At 52.5% G+C, this 22,415-nt stretch overlaps 1 protein-coding gene across 1 annotated transcript in view; it reads left to right on the top strand.

The window, feature by feature from the left end:
- Positions 1–4,894: 4,894 nt before the first annotated feature.
- The window catches only part of AKNA (AT-hook transcription factor), a 39,998-nt gene continuing 22,477 nt past the window's right edge, over positions 4,895–22,415 (top strand). Inside the window, exons 1-9 of the mRNA XM_027105099.1 lie at positions 4,895–5,058; positions 5,871–6,042; positions 6,597–6,986; positions 9,975–11,014; positions 12,735–12,809; positions 17,998–18,154; positions 18,426–18,494; positions 18,835–18,989; positions 21,916–21,975. Coding sequence (XP_026960900.1) covers positions 6,710–6,986; positions 9,975–11,014; positions 12,735–12,809; positions 17,998–18,154; positions 18,426–18,494; positions 18,835–18,989; positions 21,916–21,975 — 1,833 coding nt within the window. The 5' untranslated portion in view covers positions 4,895–5,058; positions 5,871–6,042; positions 6,597–6,709. The remainder of the gene's footprint in view (positions 5,059–5,870; positions 6,043–6,596; positions 6,987–9,974; positions 11,015–12,734; positions 12,810–17,997; positions 18,155–18,425; positions 18,495–18,834; positions 18,990–21,915; positions 21,976–22,415) is intronic.

Genomic DNA, 22,415 nt, shown 5'->3' on the forward strand with positions numbered 1-22,415 from the left:
GGTGAAGCCTCAAACGTCGCAGAGTTAGCAAGAGGTGGGGCTGGGATTTGAACCCAGGTCTGCATTGACTGTAAAATGCATTTTTTTCTCCTACACGGGTTGTTCCCAAACCCGGCTGCTCACCAGAATTACCTGGAGGGCTTTTTGGACAATACAGAGGCCAGATTTTCTCCTTTTTCTTTTTGTTTCCTGAATCAGAATCCCCGGATCCTGGGCGGGGCCAGAGTTGGGAGCCACAGTGTGCAGGGACGGGGCACAGGCCACCCCTCCGCCCTGCTCCTGCCTCTCCGTCTTGCTCGCTCTGCTCGGGGCACACACACTTGCTGTTCTCAGGGAAAGCCCCGCTGGTTCCCACCTTGCCCTTGGCACTTGCCCTTCCTGTGGCTTGTTCCTGCCCATCTCTTCCGTCTGGTCCCTTGTTTGAATGCCCCCTTCTCACAGAGATCTTCCTGGCCATCCCCAAACTCTTTGCCCCAACCCATTTTACTCTCTGACCCACAGATTGTCTACCAGGGCCACACATCCCAGTCACCTGGGACACTTTAAAATCGCCGATGGGGACTTCCCTTGTGGTCCGGTGGTTAAGACTCTGTGCTCCCAATGCAGGGGGCACGGGTTCGATCCCTGGTCGGGGAACTAAGATCCCTCATGCCGTATGGCGGGGCCGAAAGAAAAAAGAAATCGCTGATGCCCAAAGACTGAGTCTATGAGTCTGCGTGAACCTAGGCATCAGTATTACCGAAAGCAGCCCATCTCACCCACTCTGTTTCTCTCCGTGTTTGTTTGTTTATTGTCTGTGTCTCCACTCGAGTGGAGCCAGGGCTTGGCCTGTCTTGTGCCCTGCCATTGAAATTCAGTTCAGTCAGCCAGTCCCCCACCTCCATGCCGCCTGGAAAATCCCACTCTAACTACAGGCCCAGTTTGGGGCGAGGACAGTGGGTGGGATGGCAGGAATCATTGCAGCCTTCCTGAGGTGTTTAGTCGCATATTGGCAGACAGGACAGAGAGTCAGAGCTGGAAGGGTGCCAAGCAAGCATCCAGTCTGGGCTCCCATTGTACAGATGGGCACTGCCCTAGTGAGAGAGGGATCCTCGATCGAGTTCACGCCCTGGATGGTAGGGGCTACGGAGAAGACCCTCAAAGGGTTGAGGCTGCTGGAGACCTCCTTCTAGGCTCAGCACGCTGTGTGACCTTGGCCAAGCCTCTGACCTTCTCTGGACTTTATTTTCCCCGCTCTGTACTTTGGCTGAGATGGTCCCAAGTTCGGACACTGGAAGTTTCTATGAGTCCTTTCCTGAGCGGTGCCGACCTGCAGAGGGCCTGCAAGGGGTTAAGCTTCTTCTGCTCCCCCTCACTCTGCATGCAGACGAACCCCCTCCTTCTGACAAATACTTGTAGGAAATCAGGCTGGGCGCTTCCTGCCGAGGCGAGGCGGCCTCAGCCGCAGCAGGGGCGGGGAGAGGTGGGGAGCGATGCTAGTCTGTGAGCAGCGACTGGGGCTGGCAGAGCGGCCTGGAGGCGGGCCAGGGCGCCATGGAGGCAGGGGGCTCCCCAGGTTTGGAACAAAGACTCCACATGCAGGTCCCCTGAGCCTGGGCCAGCAGGATGGTGGTGGAGCCCGAGAGAGGTGAGGGAGCCGAGGAGGGCGGGGGTTGGGGGAGCCGCCTTCCCCCTGGAAGGGCCAGTCACAGGCTCTCTGGGACAGTCCGGGCGGCTGGACCAGCCCAGCCAGGAAGTTGCAGCTGTGGCAGCTGTATTACTTCTCTCTGGCTTAGGGGAGCCCGGCCCCCAGGGCAAGGGTGGATTTTGGGGGGATTTTCTCAAGCCTCAGGATGCTGGATCCCAGCCAGAGCTCTGATTCTGATCTCTGTGAACCTGGGCAAGTGCTGGTCCCTCTCTGTGCCCGGGGTGTCCTCATCTGCACATGGCGCGTTAGCCCCAGGGGCTGCTAAGGGGCTTCAGACATGATGCACGGGTGTGCAGCAGCCAGGAGGCAGCAGGGGGTCCCCACTAAAGAGTGGCGCCTTCTGCCGAGTAAGGACAAGGAGAGGAGCCAGGGATGGGCCAGCAGACCCGGCCAAGCCCTTCAGGCTGGCGGGGCAAGGGTCCGCAGCAGCAAGCGGCACCTTTCCTCTTTCTCCTCGGCCTCTGCTGCCTCCACCGGAGAGAGCTGGGGGCAGGGTACGTCCAGAGGGGGAAGTGGCTGTGCTGCACGGCTGGCGGGAACTGGTTTCTACATGGCTGGCGGGAACCCCTTGAGAACAGTAGGTCTGTGCCCTACCAGCTGCTCAGGGAGGGCTGCCGAGTATGGGGCTCTGAGCTCAAAAGCCCAGCCTTTCTGGAGGGGCCCAGCCACTTGGTAAGGGGGTCTTCCTTCCCCTTCCTCTCGCTGCCCCACCAAGTCTGATGGACTTGGTTTCAGAGTCACAAGCCGTGGATTTCAATCCCTAGCCACGCTTCCGGACTGCGAGGTCTTGTGAAAGGCGGCCACCTCTCTGCGGCTCAGTTTCCACATCTGAGAGATGTCAGGGACTGGGTGGGAGCAAGGCGGCTGGTGCCTCGGAGAGCTCTGCTGGATGGTAAGGGGTTTGGGAGGGCATGAGGGAGCAGAAGTGGGCTGCGCGGCTGAAGTTGGCAGAGGAGAACCTGGGGATTGAGCCATAAAGGGAAGGGTCTCCACTTTTGGACCTGGGGGCAGCGAAGCCCCCTGGCGGTGGCTGAGCCACTCGGGAAGGGGACAAAGAGACCACAAGGGTCTCGCAGACCCTCGAGAGAGCCAGCGGCAGAGGTGGTGTGGATGGAGGGAGGAGACGTACAAAAGGACGGGGAATGGGTGGTGCCTCCTTGTGGGGCTGGTTTCTCCGGGGCTGGCAGGGCCCCTGAGCCCTGGAGGAAGCAGTCCCACAAGGACAGCCCAGCCCTTGAAGGGACTTAGTGCTCACGGGGCTCTCCTGGGCTCAGGCTCCCAACCCCACTGCCCCTCGGGAGCAGCCCTGTGCCCTCGAGAAGGCTGTCCAGAACCACCCTGTCTTTGGCCGCCATTCAGGGACCCCTGCCATAGCTCTCTGTCTAGTTCTGTTCATACTTTCAGACCTCTGTGCCTTTGCCCGTGCTGTTCCCTCTGCCTGGAATGCCCTTCCTCATTCTTCTCCCCCAAATCCTCTTTGTCTCTCAGGCCCAGCTTAATGCGTCCTTCGACAGTAATCGTGTACCCACCCCCCATCTGAAATTTTGGAACACTTTTACTCAGGTCTGTACTCCTCTTGTCTTGTGGTGCTTGGCACACAGTAGGAGGTCATAGGTTTTCTTAATTTGCACCCACTGGGTGCTCAATATATATCTTTGTTACTCTGAATTGGGACCTCAGGCAGGAGGAGGGGGTTAACTGTTTGGAGTCTGTGGTCCTCAGAAGCCAACAAGTCAACCAGGAACCTCAAAGTTCACTTAGCCCCGCCCCTACCTCCCAGCCCACCCTAACAGGGCACCACTCCCCATGGTTGCGAGAGCGGGTGGCGTTTTCTCCATCTTACATTGAGGAAAACCTAAGCCCAGCAGTTCACGGTGGATGAGCAGCACCGGGGCCAGAAGCTGGTCTCCAGACACCCTGCCTGCTTCTCTTTCACAGCAGCCCAGTGAGCAGGTGTCCTTGTCCCAGCGTGAGCTCAGCACGTGCTTGGCACTCGTGTGTGTTTGTTGACTGACTGGCTGACCGACCTGTCCTGGACTCCATGGCACCCAGGGCTGTGGCGTGCGCGAAATGCAGAGCTTTTGCTCATGAGAGGCTCACAGGTTTGGGGGCCTGGGGAACATGTGCAAAACTCCAGCCAGTGACCGCAGCTGCCTCCAACCAGAGGCTTTCCCTGGTCACAGTGAGATTTCTGCAATGACTGAGTCATCCCAGGAGACAGGATGTTCCTCTTTGTGCACCCGAGGCCTCTGTGATTGGACGGGCTGCTCTGTGGCACGGCTAGAAAAAAAGCCCTTTAGAAGTCAAAAAAACCCCCACACGCCTCCCCCAGCCACTTCCTTGGCAGAGGTTTCAGAAAGAGAAAAGCAAGGCTTTTAGCACCTTGCACACCTGCCATTGTGGCAGGGCCCAAAAGGCCTAGTCGAGGTCAAAGGGTGGGCCTTGCCCGGGGCGCTGGTTTAAAATGCGGACTCCTGGGCCTCATCCCAGGGCCATGGAGTCCCGCTCTCTTCAGGTTGACCTTAGGGATCTGCATTCTTAGAGGATTCTTAAAAGCACTCAAGCTGGCAGGGATTTCCAAGAGGGGTACAGGCGCCCCGAGAGGATGTGGAAAGCAAGGATTAGAACTTCCTTTTAAAATATTTATTTTCTATTGGATCTTTTTAAAAATTCAATTTTAGATATATTTTTTCTAACACGTAATATATTCGTGTGAGAAGGCATGCAGATGATGTTATAAGAAATACATGTTAGGTGTATGAGCAAATATATTTTTAATGATGAGTTGTGTGATTAAAAAAAAAAAAACACTGGAGACCACTCCCTGGGCCAAAATCGACAGGTCCAAATCTTGCTGTCACTAACCAGCTGGGTGAACTTGGTCAAGTAACTATTCCATGCTGAGTTCTGGTTTTCTCATTTGAAGAATAGTTTTCCTATGACCTACTTACCTGTTTGGGGTGAGGGCAGATCGAGAACAGGCAGTGAAGCTTCTAGCCTGGGTGGGCACAGCGAGGGCCCAGCGTATGTGGCGGGGGTCATGTGGCTTACAGGGTGATCTGGGGGAAATTCAGGGAGGAGGGAGGAAGATTGTGTCGGGGGAAGAGGGTGAGGCCCCTGAGACCAGAGTGGGGACAATGTTAGTCCCCGTTCCTACCCCAGCCTTTGAAAAGGCGCCAGCCAATCCCTGGGGGACTCTCTATCCAGAAATAGTTGCCTGCTGACTTTTCCCAACGGTATGAACCAAGGCTCTGACCAAGACCCAATCGCACACGAGGCTGCAGGGACAAACACAGGGCGTGTCTGTCCTGGGAGGCCTGGAGTTATTGTCTCCACGGCACGGAGGGAAGAGCCGGGACGCGAGCTGCAAGGTAACCTCTCATGCCAGCCTTGTCCCGACCCATGTGTGGCTTCAGCCAAGGCCCCTCTGCTCTCTGGGCCTCAGTTTTCCTGCCCGTAGAGTGGGTGCTTTGCATGAGCTCCTTGGGTGGGACCACGCCGCTGCTCTGTCAGCCTTGTGTTTCCAGGGATCAGAGGAAGCGCTTGGGGGTGTTGGCCATAGCGGGAGGGGAGAGGAGATGGGAGGGAGAGAAGGGAGAGAGGGAAAGGAGGAGAGGATAGAAGACAGGCGGGGAGGAGCCCTTCTGCAGCCATCCTTCCTGTGCCACAGGTCCCTGTGCAACCAGGCTCTCCCTCTGGTTCATTCTCCCCAGGCAGCCAGAAAGAAACTTCTAACTGCACCTCGACGTGCTCTCTCATGGTCTGCATGCCCACACTCTCTGCAATCAGAGCCCCAGCTCCTGCCCCCACTAGCACAGCCATGGGGAAACCACTTACATGCCGCCCCCTCCTGCCTCCAGGCCTTGGTACTTGATGGAACCCCTGCCTGAAAAATGTTTTTCATTGAGGTGAAATTCACGTAACATAAAATTTAACCATTTTAAAATGAACAATTCAGTGACATTTAGTATACTTACAAAGTTGTGCAAGCACCACCTCTATCTAGTTCCAAAACGTTTTCATCACCCCGAAAGGACGCCTGTGCCCATTCAAGCAGTCACTCCCCTCTCCCCACTCCCCCAGCTAAAGCACTAGTCAGCAATGGGATTTACCTGTTACGGATATTCCGTACGGTTAGCATCATACAGTACGTGACCTTTTGTGTCTGGCTTCTTTCACTTAGCATCACGGTTTTGAGATTCATCCTCGTAGCACGTGTCAGTGCTTCACTCCTTTTAGTGGCTGGACGATATTCCACCGTGCGGATAGACCACAACTTGTTTGTCCATCCATCCACTGATAGACATCTGGGCTGTTGCCACCTTTCGGCGATTGCAAATAGTGCTGCTAGGAAAGTGCGTGTACACGTATTCGTCTGAGTACCTGTTTTCAATTATTTTGGATAATGGAATGCTCTTTTCACCGGTCCCCCACTCACGAAGGTTCCCAGAGCGCGTGGCCCCTAAATGGGACCTATCCTGACTTCCTGGGCCTGCCCTGCACCCCCAGGGGCCCTCCCCGTGCTTTCCCATCGTTCTCACGTTGATCTCTAGGTGCCAGGTTGTTTGTCTGCTTCCCCCTGGGCCCTCAGTTCTCATGTGAGCAGGGCCTGTGCCCCGGCGCCCATGTGTGGAGGCTGGCACGTGGTAACAGGCACCAGCACACATGGGACACCTGCTGTGTGCTGGCCGCTGGCCTCCTTATCCCATATCTCAGGTAATTTTATAAAACTCTAGAGAGAGAGAGGAATTATGACTCCAGTTTTACTGATGAAGAAATCCAAGGTGGAGTGATTTGGCCAAGGCCATGCAGGGCTTCTGACTCCAGAGTTCCTGCTGGTAATTTCTGCTTCTGAAGAAAGGAGGGGATTCAAGGATTAACGCTCTCCATTTGATTGTGTCCCCGACAGGCCACAGGCAGGATGGATTGTGCTGAGAGGAGCCAGCGGGAACCCTGGTGCCCATAGGGGCAGCTCCGTCTCCTGAAGATGAAGGGGCCCAGGTGAAACTCAGGCCAGGCCCAATGACCAGCTCCGGGACGGAGGTCCACTGGGCCGAGTCAGGCCTGGGAAAGGGGCCCCGGCGGAGGCGCTGGGCCTGGGCCGAAAAGGGAAAGGATGCTGATGGGAGCGGCACGTGCAGCTTGGTAGAAGAGGCGCCCTTTCCCAGTGCCACCAGCCCTGAGCTCCTGGAGGACTTCCGCCTGGCCCAGCAGTGCCTGCAGCCACTGGAGTGGAGGGGCCCGGACTCACAGCCTGATGGGCACCCAGATCCTGAATCAGGAGAGTCTGCAGAAGAGGGTGAGACCGACTCCCCTGCAATCCCACAGTGGTGTCCCCCAAACATTCCCCCCTTCTGGCGGGAGGCAGGAATAGAGAGAGTTTCAAAAATTTTTTAAGTTAAAATCTACGAAGTCTACAATTTAAAATTTTTTTAAGATTTAAATTATATAAACAGTACTGTTCTTTGCAGAAAAATCAGAAAATATAAGCCAAAGGAGAAAAAACTAAAAATTACTTATTATCCAGCTAGCTGCTCTCTTCCATGTGTGTGTGTGTGTGTGTGTGTGTGTGTGTGTGTGTGTATATATATATATATAAATGTAGCATGAATATGCAACAGTATTCTACAAACTCTATTGTAACTTGCTTTTTTGTAACTTAATAGACATGAACGCTTTCCCAGCTTATCAAATATTCTTCCACAAGTCATTTCTAATGTCTGCTTAGGAATTCCGTGGTGTGAATATTCTGTAATTTGTTGGGCCAGTCCTCTTACTGCTGGGCATTTAGGTAGTTTCTCAGTTTTTGCTATTATAAATAGTGCAGAGATATGTCATTAGTATATCTTTGCACACTTAATTTGATAATAACGTTGATATTTTAAATTGCTTGGTCCAAGGGTTCTGCCCATTTCTACGATGTTTTAAAATCCCAATTAGCAACGAGAATGTTGGCTTCCCTTGTTTTCTAAAATAACTGTTTTCTCTGCATTAAGAACAACTGAGACTAAATTCCTAGCTTGGCTCAACAAGTCCCTTCTCCTCTCTGAATCTTGGTTTCCCCATCTGTGAAATGGGAGTAATAACACCTTTGAACTTGATTACATAGTGATTATTGCATTCGAATATGAATGAAACGCCCCTGTCTTAGGATTCTGGGATCAGAATCCGTAGATGTCAGAGAAGCCGTCAGGCTGATAGTAGATTGTGCAGTGACCCCAAGTTCCTCATGCCAGGTCTGTTTAAAGTGGGGTCTGCCCACAGCTACCCACTCAGGAGCTATTTCCGAGCTCTCCTTAGGGAATGGTGACAGGGATGCACTGGGATGAAGGGGCAGAGGCATCTCTTCCTGAGGTCACATGGTAACTCCCTGCTGTAATGTAACAGCTGCTGCCATGTCCTGTGCCCTTACTGTGTGCCAGGCAAAGGGCTGGGCAGGGCGCAAGCCATATCTCCACCTTTCCTCACCACCTTCTTCCAGGTAGGAGAGAATAGCCTCCAGGTAGAGTAAAGATTGCCACAGAGGTCAGCTACTTGTTCATGGTGCCCTATGAGGGATCAGAAGGGCCAGGATTGAAGCCACGTCTGCCCGGTTCCAAAGCCCGATCTCTTCATCCCACTGCATGACCCCCATCAGCAGAGACTAACTTGCCTGCATAGCTGGGACCTTGCTTCTAAGTCCAGGACTGCTCTGAACCACTGCATGATCTTTGGCAAGTTACTTAACCTTTCTGGGCTTCAAGTGCGCTGCTGTAAACGAGAGAGACTCGCTGAAGGAGGTTTTAAGGAGATGAAAGGTGTAGAGGTGCCAAGGGTAGGGGAAAGAGCATGGGGAAGCAAAGAGTGATATAATGGTTATGACAAAGGTGCATCTGGCCAGAGCAGAGTCTGTGCTTGGTGGTACCCAGACTGTAGCTCATGAAACCTTGGATCTGTGCCAGAGGCTGACACAGGGTCTAGGACAGAGGAGGTGCTCCATAAGCACTGACTGCACGGGTGATGCACAGATGGATGAATGAATGGGTAGGTGGATAGGCAGATAGGTGGATGGATAGATGGATGGATAAGTGATAGCTGGATGGATAGGTAGGTGAGTGGGTGATGGATGGGTGAGTGGGTGGATGGATGGACAATTGAAAGGTTGGATGGTTGGATCAATGGGTGAGTGGGTGTTGGATGGGTGAGTGGGTGGATGGGTGAGTGGGATGGATGAATGGATATTTCTTGAGCACTTACTGTCTAATAATTATAACAACTATCCGTTTTCTGGGAGCTTTGCATACCTTACTGTCCTCCTTTCTTCTTTCCTTCTTTTCAGTCAACAAATATTGAGCACCTCCTCTGCAAATACAATAATAAATAAAAACAGAGAGCATCCTTGCCCTCATGAAGCCTACGGTGTAGTGAGGGAGGAAAATATTAATGAAAGAATCACATAAATAAATGGAAAACTGCAGCTGTAATAAATATTTCAAAGTAGAGGTATTCAGTCATATGAAACCCTATAAAAGAGAGCTTTTGACCTAAGTTAGAGAGATCAGAGAAGACTTCCTTGATGCGGTCAAGGTTGAGTTAATGTATGAAGGACAAATAGGAGTTAACTAGACAAAGGGAGGGAGAGAGGACCCTAGCAGAGGGATCAGCATGTACAAAGGCCCTGTGGTAGGAGAGGATGTGGCACGGCTAGAGCAGGGAGAGACTGAGGGGAACCACGGAGCTAATGCGGGGTGGAGACAGGGACCTTAGGACCATATTAAAGGTTCAGCTCTCTCCTGGGAACAACAGGAAGACAGTGAAGAGTTTTCATATGGAGAATAAGAGTGAGGATTGAGATGATTAGGTGGCTGCTACAGTGGTCCAGGCAAGAGAGGAGGTAGACTTGGGCAAACCTGGTGGTTCTGGACTCTAGAGCAGCAGGTGAGTTCGAGAGCACCATAGGAGGTAATCAGGACAGGACCAGGTGACAGGTTGGATGGCGGGGGGATGGGGGAGGGAGATGGCAAAGATGCCTCCCAGGTTTCTGGTTTGTGCAGTTGGGTGGATGATGTTTCCATTTGCTGAGACAGGAAACGCTAGGGGGACAACCAGGTTGAGGATTGAGTTTGGAGGACCTTTGAGACAACTAGAGGAGGTGTTCGAAAAGTATTTGGCCCTATGGGGGGATCGCTGGGCTTCTTGCCGTCGCCATGTGATGAGGAAATGAAAGCCCAGAGGGGTGAGATGGCCTAGGTAGTGTGACACAGTGAGTCCAGACCTGGCGTATACGAAGCAATGACCTTCTTTCCAGAGCTTGAAGCAGAGGATGTGGACAGCCCAGAGAGTTCCAACTTGCCACTCAACTGGCCCCCACAGCAGTATCCTCAACTGGACATGACTGAAGAGGAGCCAGATGAGGCCCTGGGTGGTCCTGAGGTCCAGGAAGCTGGAGAGAGCTCCCCAAGGTTGGGGTATGACACTGATCTCAGCTCGGGGGGCAATGGGAACACCAGCCCCATGGCTCTGGGCTGGGGTCAACCCACAGGCTGGGTGGCTTCTGATGAACAAGCCAGTGGAGGCAAACTTCGAGAACATTCTGAGTCTGCCAGGTCCTGGAGCAGTGGAACTGTGAACCTCAACCCCAGTGGCAGTCTGGATTCTACCTGGGAAGGAGAGACTGATGTCCCCCCGCCCGCTGCCCTGGCAGAAACTTCACCCCAGAGCTCCAGCCACCACCTCCTAAACCCAAACGATAGAACTGGAGGAAGCGTTACTCTGGCGACGGCCACGGAATTCCAGGAGTCCTCAGCCCCTCCAGCCCAGAGAGTCCAGTGTCCTGCAGATAGATGGAGGAGAGAAACCACCAGCCTCTCCTGCCCTCAGCCCGGGGACCAATCCTGGAAGCGGACACGCGTATCACCTAAGCCGCTCCCTTCCCGATTCACCGGCTCCATCAGCGCCCTGAAGCCTCCACCTAGGCCAGCTCGACAGGACAGGCCGCCGCCCAGGCCGGGAGCCACTCTGGCTGGTCACTCATCTTCTGACACCCCCAAGTATGGCCGGGGGCGGCTGAACTACCCGCTCCCTGATTTCTCCAAGGTGGGACCCCGGGTGAAGTTCCCCAAAGATGAGACTTACCGCCCCCCCAAAGCCAGGAGCCACAGCAGACTGCCTGAGGGCCCTGCCAGGCCACTGATCTTCAAGTCACCTGCCGAGATTGTGCGGGAGTTGCTGTTAAACAGCGGAGAAGTCTGCCCGGGAGAGGACCCCCCTCCTACTCACCCCACCACCAGGTTACCCCAAGAATTTCAGACGCCCGAACAGGCCACCAAGCTGGTCCATCAGCTCCAGGTAAGCCCGACTCATTTCTACACCAAGGCACCTGTCGGTCTGGGTTGGAGGCTGGTCGGGGTGGGGGGCCTTGGGGCTCGGCCAGGGGTCCCCTGCGATGAGGACAGTCCCAAGCCCTTGGCTCAAAAAAGCAGTGATTGCATTCATGCTGCGAGGGTAGACCGTGTTTGTTTGCTTTTAACTCGTGCTATGAAAAACTCAAGACATACACAAGAGAGAAAATAGTATGACGAACCCCCATGGACCCATCGCCCAGCGCCTGGCAACCGTTTTCATCTATGGCCTCACCTGTTCCTCCTCTCACCCTACTGGAGTATTCTGAAGCAATGTTCAGGCTTCAAATCATTTACCCCCGAATATTTCAGTGTGTGTCTAACGATAAGGAATCTCTCTTAAAGATAACCTACTCTCAGCATACCTGAGACTCAACACCAATTCCTTAATATCAACCAACGTCCAGTCAGTGTTCGCGTCTCCCACTCTGTCTCATAAATGGCTTGTTTATTTTGGTTGGTTCGAACCAGGATCCGAACACGGCTCAGATACTGCATGCGGCCGATGTGCCTTCTCAAGTCTCTGCGCACCACCTCCCCACCCTGCCTTTCTGTTTGCATTCTTTGTCAAATCTCCTTCTTCCTTGTAATTTATTTGTTAAGGAAACGGGTTTCTGTCCTGTAGAGTCTCCCACACTTTGCGGTTTGCTGATACACTCTCCGATGTTTCTTCACGTGTCGCGTTGTCTTCTCTGTGTCCTGTGTTTTGCCCAGTTAGAGGCAGAGGCGTTTTTGAATTGTCGTCGCCTGTTTACTTCCCCCCAGATCAGGAGCTCTGTGCCGGTAGGGATTTTTTTTGGCAAGAGCCCATCACAGGTGGTGCCTTCAGGGGGTGTAAACTGCTTGCTGGTGTCTCGTTTGTGGTGTTAAGGACCCCTGATGGTCGTTGCCTTGATCCAGGCTTTCACTGGGGGGGACAGAGTGGTAGTATCCTAATGCTAGCATTCCTTCTGCATTTATTTGCGGGAAATCTTCTATGAAGTGAAACTTGCCCTCACCAACTATTTGGTTACCAAGGCCTCGTTCACATGGGAAAGACAGGAGAAACGCTTGATTCTGCCCTTCTAATTACCAGTGTTCAGAACAACGCATCAGTTCCCTGGCCTCCTTCAAAGGCGACCAGTGACACTTGTTCTTGCTTTTCCCCCCCGTAATGACTTGTTTTAAGAAGCTCTTCAGTTTTGTGTATGGCAAATCGTGACTCTGAGTAAAGGCAACCGTGATTTTCAAGTCTTCTACTTTTCTACTTCCGGACGCTTAGATGATTCAATCAGCCATTAAAAAATACTTATTAAGCACATACTACTTAATTCCTGGGAACAGAGCAGTGGGGAAGACAGATGAGGGCAGGGAATTCGGACAAATAAGCAAGTAGCTATGGTTATGCATCGAGGCGGACCAGCCCAAAGGCCCCCATCCCTGACTCACTGTCAGGGATGTAGAAGAAGGGATGGTGGAGGAGTTGTCCTGCCACCCCCGACCCCCCGGAATTTGGCCGTGGGGGTCCGTATTGCACGTGAGCCTGAAGGGGTCTGCTGAGCTACCACTACAGAGTTCTTTCACTCCGAGGCACCCAGAGGCCCCCTTTGGGGAGTGGGTTCCCTGCGAGGGGTCTCACAGTGAGGGGCCTGGTGCGTGACCTCACTGCACACCCCCATCTCCTGCAGGAGGACTACCACAGGCTCCTCACCAAGTACGCTGAGGCTGAGAACACCATCGACCAGCTGCGCCTCGGAGCCAAGGTACTGGGCCCGGTGGGGTGGAGGGGGCCGCTCGGGAGACCCTGGGGATAGAGGAACCCGGGCCTTCCTTGTTCTACCACAAGGTCACTCTGTGACCTGGGGCAGTGACCTTGCCCTCTCCAGGCTCAATCTCCTTTACTGTTGATGAACTTTGAGTCCTTGAATGCTGGAATCCAGGGTGCCCAGGAGTTTTCACCGGAAGCTCTCTGCTTCTAGATGAGCTCTGGAGTGAGACCACCTGGGCACAACTCCTGGTTCCATTACTGACTAGCTGTGTGACCTTAAGGAAGTTACTTGGGCTCTCGAGCCCCAAGGGAGTAGCACAGAATTTCTGCTCAACCCCTGAGGCTGATACTTGCCAGATCACACCTTTGCCTTTTCTCCTGCCCCAACTTCTCACCCACAGCTTCTCTCCTCACTGAATGTCTAGTGTGGGGCCGGGGGAGGGGGGAGAGGGGAAATCCACCACCTCCATCCTGCCCAGGCTCCACCCCGCCTAGGGGAAGCTGTGAATTCTGCACTTGGGCCCTTCCCCTTTTCTGAGGTGAGGCAGGAAGTGGGGCTCTCACAGCCCCTCCTGGTTTCCGGCTTACCTCTCCCCACCTCTTGCCCCATCAGGCAGCAGCGGAGGAGGGGTGGGAGGTGGGGTGCAGAGACGCAGACCCTCCCTCTCACGACGCCCCCCCCAACCCGGGCTGTCCCCATCACACTCCGAGACCCCTGCTCCTGCCAGGCCGCTGCTCTCCACCGTCTAGCGATGCTTCTTTTGTGAAGTGTCGCCGAGGCAGCCACGATGAGGAAACGAAAGAAGGGGCCCTGTTCTAGGAGCAGGACTTCCGCGTCCCCATACGCACCTCCTGACCCAGGCAGCTCCTTTCCATCCGGGCCTCCTTGGGCACAACTGTAAAAGGGGGTTCATCGGGCCTCCTAGGAGCCAACGGGCTCCCCTTCCTCCCCCCCATGTCTTAAGGCTTCTTCCACATCTCTGAGGCAGTTTCAGGGGCCGAAGGGATGGGGGTAGTAGAGGGCTTGGTGAGGAATCCTCTCTGGGGAAACCACATTTTCATGGCCGCAGGCTCCTAGAAGGTCCGAGGAGAAAGGAACTGGTCATGGGGTCCAAAGCCTCAGCTCCCCTGTCTCACAGATCGGAGAATCAGGGCCCCAGGAGGGGCATAGGTTGCCAAAGGTCAAGGTCAGGGTCAGAGGCTGGGAATATCTCCTCCCTCCCTCCTTTCCTTCCTTCCCGCTTTACTTATTTAAAAGAATGAGTTCGTGTATGGAACGTATGTACCTGGCATCTGGCAGGTACCTCCTAAGAGTTAGGGAATATTATTATGATTAATAGTATTAATATGAAGATGTTCACTGGGTGCCCATGTGTGCCAGGCAGGGGACACCATGGGGGCACAGCTGTGTGCGTCTCCCGGACACTCCCCTGTCCCAGTGGGGACTCACCACATGCACCTACGCCAGCCTGGCTGGTGACCCAGACCCCTGCGTGTGTGAGGGGGCAGAGGAGGAGAGGTTGGAGAGGCCAGGAATGGTTCAGCACTAGCTCACCTGGTCTTGCTTTCTGGAAAAATGACTCCTTGGCCTGAGGGTTCTCCTCAAGAGAAGGGTGAGCACAGGTAAGCTGGACTCTTCCGGAAGCAGGACGATCCTCTCCGCGCCCTGGGAAGCAGTACAGGCGGGGCTGAGGAGGACGTGCAGCCTGAGTGGGGAGGGGCCTTGCCGGGCTCCACGGAGCCCGAGGGGGCCAAGATTCCAGCCGGGCTTCTCACTGTGTCCGGAGCTCTGTAGACTCTACCCCCGAAGGTTCGGGAAACCCCAGAGCAGCTTCCTACTCAGAGCCCTTGCCAGGGAGCCCAGTCCACAGAGACGGAAGCGGTACTGCTCCCCCAGGCTGAGCTGGCTGATGTGACCTCCCCGGGGTCCACTGCATTCTGCTCAGAGCCCCCAGGGGGAGGGCTGGACCCCAGGCTGGGGATGTGGCCCTAAACACCCAGGCCAGGCCTGGCTCTAGGGCAGCAGCAGTGGGTGGGGACCAGGGGAAGGAGACTGGCATTTGCTGAGCAGTGAAAAGATACCAGGCCCCAGGCTGAGCACACCGCCAGAGTCATCTCATTTGACCCTCTTCACAAGAGAAACTGAGGCTCAGCCAGGTGGAGTGGTTTGCTCAACATACCACGGCTTGTGAGGGATTACAAGTGAGGGATTAAACTATGTTTGCCTGGTTCCAGAGTGGGCACTATTTTCCCCGTGCCTGGGTGTGCCCAGCTCGGGCCCTGGCAATGGGTATGTGGCAGAGGCATGACAAGGCAGAATGATGATGTTACAGTGATAATATCAATAGTAAAACATGATGTGTACGGACCACTGTCCTCAGTCATTTACCATGGGGGAAACTGAGGCACAGAGAGATCACTCAACAAGTAGGTACCAGAGCTGGGGTTTGAGCCCAGTAGCCCACAGCCCACCCTTTTTTTTTTTTTTTTTTTTAGGTTTAACAGCTTATTTATTTTTTTAGGTTTAACAGATCCAGACTAAACGATTGTGAGCTCTGCCACTGGGGAAGCTGACCAGGGAGTTCCAGGGCCGGGCCGGGGGGCACTACTGGATCCCGTCTGGGGTGTGGGCAGGGAGCCAGGGCTGGTCAGGAGTCACTGCTCGGTGACTAGCTTAGGGCCAGAGTTTATGGGGGTGTCCTGCATTCGCAGCTGTGTTGCCACCTCCCTCCAGCTGCTGTCCCCCACCTCAGCTGTAGGGGGATCTGGAGGGGCTGAGACCGGAAATTACCCCAGAAAGAATCAGGGGGGATGACATAAAACTGCCTTTCCTAAAGTGTGTGTTCTGATGGCCGCCTGGTGGAGGTGAGGGTGGGAGTGGGAGAGGGAGGGGGAGGGGAGGGTAAGGATGTGGGGGAGGGAGGAGAGGCGCAGGGGGGAGGGCGGGGGGAGGGAGGGGAGGCGCCAGGGAGGTTTGTGTGTTTGGAGGAGTTGGGGAAGCATTTCCTAGTCTCTCCACTCCCCGCCCCATTCATAAAGCCCATTAGCATTTTAAAGGCTGTGAGGAACCCATCTGTGCTGAGATTAGTCAGTTATTTAACCCAGTGTTTCCCGCACTCATCTACCCTTCCCTGCTTAACGCCCCTGAGGGAGCCAATCCAGCCTCAGCGAGCACCGTGGGACACCCTGGTTTAAACGGGGGCCCTGGGGGTGAGTCCTGCCCACCAGAGACGGGTCCAGGAGGGACAAGTCTGAGCAGCTCGGCAAACCCACACTCACCCCAGCTCCCCGCTTCCCGGGCCTCTGCACGGGCCTTTGGTCCCTCTGTGCAAACAGAGGTGCTGAGAGCAGTTTGTTCCTGTTGCTCCCCCAGGTTGGGCCTTTGGTGGACCCGGGCTGGGGCTGGCCGATGGGTGGGGCAGGGGGAGAACGCAGGAGGACCGGGCCTCCCCCAGATTTGGGTCACCTTGGGAGGAGAGGGGTGCTGGTGGGCAAGTCCCCACAGGCGGGCCTGAGCAGATGGCCAAGGGGATTATTAAAATCCAGCTTTGTTCTCATCAGAGGCTGGGCCTGAAGGAGGCGGGGAGGCAGCAGGGGCCCAGCCACGGCTGAGCCATTGTCCCTCACTTTGGAATAGACTTTTCTGCCACAGCCAGGACGTGAAGAGCAGCTTAAGCAGGGAGAGGCTGCCTTCTGTGGGCCTGGGAGCCCACCCTGAGCTGCCCACTCCTGACCTTAGGGTAGCAGAGGGCAGTAAGATAAGCAGCCTGACGTCATGAGGACCAGGGGACACTGAGGCAACATAGGAGAGTAGCTTTTTTAGGGACCTGCCTGCATGATGGCCACATACATGACAATGGTGATGATGATGGTGATGGTGATGATGGTGATGGTGATGATGATGGTGATGGTGATGGTGGTGATGATGGTGATGGTGATGGTGATGATGATGGTGATGGTGATGGTGATGGTGATGGTGGTGATGATGGTGATGGTGATGATGATGGTGATGGTGATGGTGGTGATGATGGTAATAGTGATGATGATGGTGATGATGATGATGATGGTGATGGTGATGATGGTGATGATGGTGATGGTGATGATGATGGTGATGGTGATGGTAATAGTTATAATGTGGATGATGATGAATGTGGGGGTGGTGGCTGCTATTTAATGAGCCCTCACTTTGTGCAGACAGGTGAGTTCAGTCAGCTGCTCTAGCACTCAGAGGAGGGTGGTGGTAGAGCTTCAGTGTGAACCCAGGCACTGCAGAGCTCACGCGCTAAGCCAGAGATCAGCAAACTTTCTCTGTAGAGGTCCAGATAGTGAATATTTTCAGCTTTGTGGGCCATCTATTCTCCATGGTAGCAACTCATCTCGGCTGTTACAGGATGAAAGCAACCACAGACGATACAAAAGCAAGCGAGCACGGCTGTGTTCACTAAAACCTTGTTCCCTCAAACAGACCATAGTTGCCACCCCCTGCTTTAAACCACTTGGTCTTTAACTTCAGAAGGTCTTCCTTGGCCATCTCCCTGACTCTCTACTTCTCTCCCAAACACTAGACTATTTACCATATGAAATCCATCCTCAAATGTTGGAGATGTGCTACAACCGAGAGATAATTCCTTTGCTTGTTGATTGACTCATTCACTCAAACAGTCATTAACTGCAGTTATTATCAATGTAATGATAATTATTGGAAATATTTTTATTAATAACAAATATTAATTATATTACTGTAATATAATTATACTTGTTCTGTGTTAAATATTAGATTGATTACAATATTATTATGGTATATTATAACAAATATTATTAATAAAATCATTAATATGGAAAACCATAGACTTTGGGGTCAAAGCAGAGTTATAATCCCAGCCCAAGGATTTTTCAGCTGGAGCTTTTGAGTAAGTGACTCAACCTCTCTGAGTCTCAGTTCCCTCTTCTGTAAGATAGGCCTATGGTCCCTCCCTCTCAGGACTGCCATAAAGAGAGCATGAAAGGATATGTAAGCCCTTGGCCCAGTGTTTGGCCCCCACCCAAGGGTTCCACTAAAAGGTATTATTTATTATACAAAGGCATGTTTGTTGAGCGCCTGAATGATGGCATGAATGAAGGTGAGGCCTTTTGGGTGGGTTGGCTCCAACCCTTGGCTCTGCTGTGCCTCTCCTCCCTTAAAGGTGAACCTGTACTTGGACCCGCCCCAGCCCAGCCACAGCATCCACACGGGGACGATGCCCCAGGGGACCAAGGTCTTGTCCTTCACCATCCCACAGCCCCACTCTGTAGAGCGGTGGCCAGGCCCCGCCAAGGGCCTGCAGACCTCTGAGGCTTCAGGTGAGTCTGGGAGAGGAGATGTGGCTGAAGGGCTCCTCTGTTGTAACCCTGCTCTAGGGACACTTGGTTCACCCTGGGGTGGCACTGGCTTCAGGCCAGGGGAGGGAGGGAGGTGAGGCCCCTCTCTGGGCCCTGTGACTTGAAGAGGTCAAATGGAGATGTAGAAAGTGTCTGCTTTGAGCCAGAGCAGCCTGGGCGAAGCCCTAGCTCTGCCACCTAGCAGCTGTGTGATCTCGGACGCGTTGTATGACAAAGAGCATCGTCACTGTAGAGCCCTCACCCGGTGAGGTCCCCACTGGTGTTACCCCACTGACAGTCAAGGAGACCGAGGCTCAGAGAGGTGAGGACATGTAAAAGGTCACACTGCTATGGGGGAGGGTCGGCATTTGAACCCACATCTTTCTGAGTTGGAGCCCACACTATTGACTGGAAACCCAGAGACCTGGCTTGGCTCTAGCTGTGTCATCCGGGGCTGACCCACACCTTGTTCTGTCCTATATAAATAAATGGAGACAACACTGCCCAGGCCCCTCCCTCCGGTCGCTGTGAAGATGGCACGATCGTGAGATGGCTGAACTTTCATTCGAGGATGGAGGTGGTGGATTCGAGGTTCAGCAACTGTCTCTCAGCCCCAGGAAGGACTGTTCTTGGCCCCAGCATTTAGTGGTTGTATATTCCAGGGTGGCCATCAGCTGAAGGAGACCTGAACCCCTCCTCGCCCCCCAGCACACCCGCCCTAGGGTGGCTTCCAGACGACCCGGGCATCGCCCAGGACCAGCCCTCAGCGGAGCAGGCCCAGGAGCTGACTTCTCGGGCCAGTCGGTTCCTGGCCAAGGTGAGTGGAACCCCAGCTTTGCCCACGAGAGATGGAACTCACCTGGAGAAAGCAGAGCCTCTGCCCGCTTGGATGAGGGGCTGTCTACGAGGCTCACTCGTTATTCCCCTCATGGAGTTAACTTAGGAACAGAGCCTCCCTGACCCTGGTTTTAGGGACCTCCTAGCTCCAGCCTCCTCCTTCTCACCCAGTGCTAGATTTAACTCCCTTTTTGGCATTGTGTCTCATCAAAGTCTCTCCAATTGTGCTTGAAACTACCTCCGGTTTCACTTCTGGGGGAGACTCCCTGCTTTTTCAGGATTCTGGAAGGGTTATGGAACCTCCACTCTACCTTCTCCTCTTTAGGATAGATCACCTCACTTCCTTAGTTCCTTTCATTATGGAAATCAACCCTCAGTCACTTCTCAAGGGGCCTTTATATTTTCATCCAAATAACTATGAATTGTTTGCAGGTCTGTTTATAACTATACACTTGGCCTTATTCCAAAAGTACTTTAAAGCAGCTTAGAAAATACATGCATTGTAACCACATTCTGAAAATGGAAGTGAGGAAACTGGGGCAAAGGGGAAGTAAAGATAGGAAAAAAATAAAAGGAACTTAGGGAGAAGTGAAGAAACAAAATGCTCTGCTGGACCCTGAATGCTTTATCAGATTCACATTTGGTTTTGAGCTTCCTAGTTGTCAATGCAGAAAGGGAAATGCGATACATACATCACCATGTCCATAAAACAAATCCTTTCAAAGAAACACCACCATTCTTTCTTCTCTTCCTTCCTTCCTTTCCTTCTTTCTTGTTTGTAACATCTTTATTGAGATATAATTCACATAACATACAATTCAGTCATTTAAAGTTAATGCTTCAGTGGCTTTTAGTATATTCACAGCTGTGCAGCCATCAACACCATCAAGTTTAGAACATTTTCATCACCCACTAAGGAACTGCGTATGCGTTAAGCAGTCGCCCCCCAGTCCCCTTCCCCCCAGGTCCCGGCAGCTGCGCATCTACTTTCTGTCTCTTTGGGTTTAGCTGTTTTGGACATTTCCTATAAATGGATTCGTGTAGCATTTGTCCTTTTGTGTCTGGCTTCTTTCACTTAGCATCATGTTTTCAAGGCTCATCCACGTTGTAGCAGCATGAACTTTATTCCTTTTTATCACCGCCAATCACCGCCATTCTGGGTCCTGTAACTGGGGAGATGTTTCTCCTCCTTGTCCTGTGTGCTCTAAAGTAAAGCAAAGCCAAGGTCACCACATTGAGCAAAATCTGGGGCACCAGCTGACCCCTAATGATCCAGGCTGCCCTGTCCATACAGGAGCCACTGGTCAGGTGGCTAGTGAGCACTGGACATGTGGCCACTCCAAATTGAGACGTTCTGTAAGTGTAAAACACATACCGGCTTTCAACGACTTTGTGCAACAAAAAGAAGATAAAATTTTCAATATATTTTTTTACATTGATTACATGTCAAAATAATATTTTAGGTTTATAAAATATATTATTAAAATTAATTCACTTGTGTCTTTTCACATTTTTAGTATGGCTCCTGGAAAGTTTTAAATTACATATGCAGCTTGCATTACATTTCTATTTTATGTTATATAAATTATATAATGTAATTATATTAGGTAAATTTCTAGGTTATATTTTGGCACTGATCTAGAGCTTTCCTAGAATTGCTAAAAATCTCCAAATTGTCTTTGCCATTTTTTTCTAATTAAAAAAATTTTTGTAACAGTAATAGATACCCATGGTAAAGACCCTCACACAGGACAAAGAATATATTCAGTGAAATCTTTTCTTCCCCTCTTGCCCTTCTGCTTCATGCAAAATGTTTAATGCACACACATGCATTTATAGAAATGGTCACATGAGTATGTACACTATAATATACCTTGACTTTTTTTTTTTTTTTAATTTATTTTCAAATGTGGTGTCAGGGAGAATGTCCTGACTCAAATTTTGCAGTAATTGAATATAAACGTAATAACTTTGCTTGCAAATTTTTTTTTCTTTTTGCGGTACGCGGGCCTCTCACTATTGTGGCCTCTCCCGTTGCGGAGCACAGGCTCCGGACGCGCAGGCTCAGCGGCCATGGCTCACGGGCCCAGCCGCTCCGTGGCACGTGGGATCCTCCCGGACCGGGGCACGAACCCGCGTCCCCTGCATCGGCAGGCGGACTCTCAACCACTGCGCCACCAGGGAAGCCCTAGCTTGACTTTTTTAATGTCCCAAATTTGAATATTTCTGGGTAGGCAGTAAATTCACTTTGTTCAAAGTTCAGAGGATACATATAGTAGAAAACCTTCCTCCCATCTTTGTACCTGCCCACCACCCAGTTCTCCTCCCTAGAAGCAATTAATATTTTAGTCTCTTGCATCCTTCTAGAGACAGTTTATAATATACCTGCTAGAGATAGTTTATAATACATAAGCAACTGTGTTTGTATTTTTCCTTCTTTGTTCTCTCCGTATCTTATACAGATGGTAGCCTACCATAAGCACTGTCCTGTACCTTGATTTGATGCTGAAAAGTAGGTCTTGGAGGCAGTTACACATGAGAATACACACACGTGCCCTCATCTTCTGGATGGCTGCATACCGTTCCACAGATAGGCATTCAGACTGTTTCCTGTTGCCCCATGCCCACCACGCTGCCGTAGGTTTCATGCACAGGAGTAAGTGCGCTTTGCTGTCAATAAATTCCTGGAGGTTCCACTTTGATTTTTCCCAAGGCTGCCATGGCTCAGGCCAGTGGTGGAGCTTTTCTGGCACCCACCTCTCCGTGCTTGTCAGAAAACCCACATCCCAAGGCAGGGCCCAGCTCTCCGCACCAAAGTGTGATTGTGGCTAAGTGTGGGAGTCTGTAGGACTTACCTTCTGAGTCTGGATTAATGGAGCGTGTTTCCTTCCCTTTCCAATTCCCAGGTGGAGTCCTTTGTAGAACTGCTGCAAGCAGGACAGCTGACACCCCAGGACCAGCTCAAGGTACTGCCCACTTCAAGAGATGGCCTTGGAGTTGCCAAGACAGCTGCTCTGTCTCCCATGGCACAGGCTCTGAAGCCTCGTTTGCTGTAAGACAGACCAGAGAATCCCAGACATCGTGTCTCCTTTTAGAACAAACAGCCCCTGATTAGCTTTCCACGATAATGATCATTATATCACAATAGTCACCATTTATTAAGCAAAGATGCTGGTGTGCCAGGCACTGTGGTAAGCCCTTGATGTACATTATTTCATTTTATCACCATAAAAACCCGGCAAGGCAGTCACAGTCCTCACCCCCATTTAACTGGGATGAGCTGAAGCCCAGAGAGGCAGCTGGAAGGCCACACAGCCAGTAGACGGCACAGCCCAGACCCAGGTCTGTCTGATTCCCGAGTCCAGGGTCTTAATCGTTGCCCTGCACAGCTTCCCACGGATTATAT

The sequence above is a fragment of the Aethalodelphis obliquidens genome, unplaced genomic scaffold (assembly GCF_003676395.1).
Source record: "Aethalodelphis obliquidens isolate GAN/ISIS:26980383/991018 unplaced genomic scaffold, ASM367639v1 scaffold7, whole genome shotgun sequence".
NCBI lineage: Eukaryota > Metazoa > Chordata > Mammalia > Artiodactyla > Delphinidae > Aethalodelphis > Aethalodelphis obliquidens.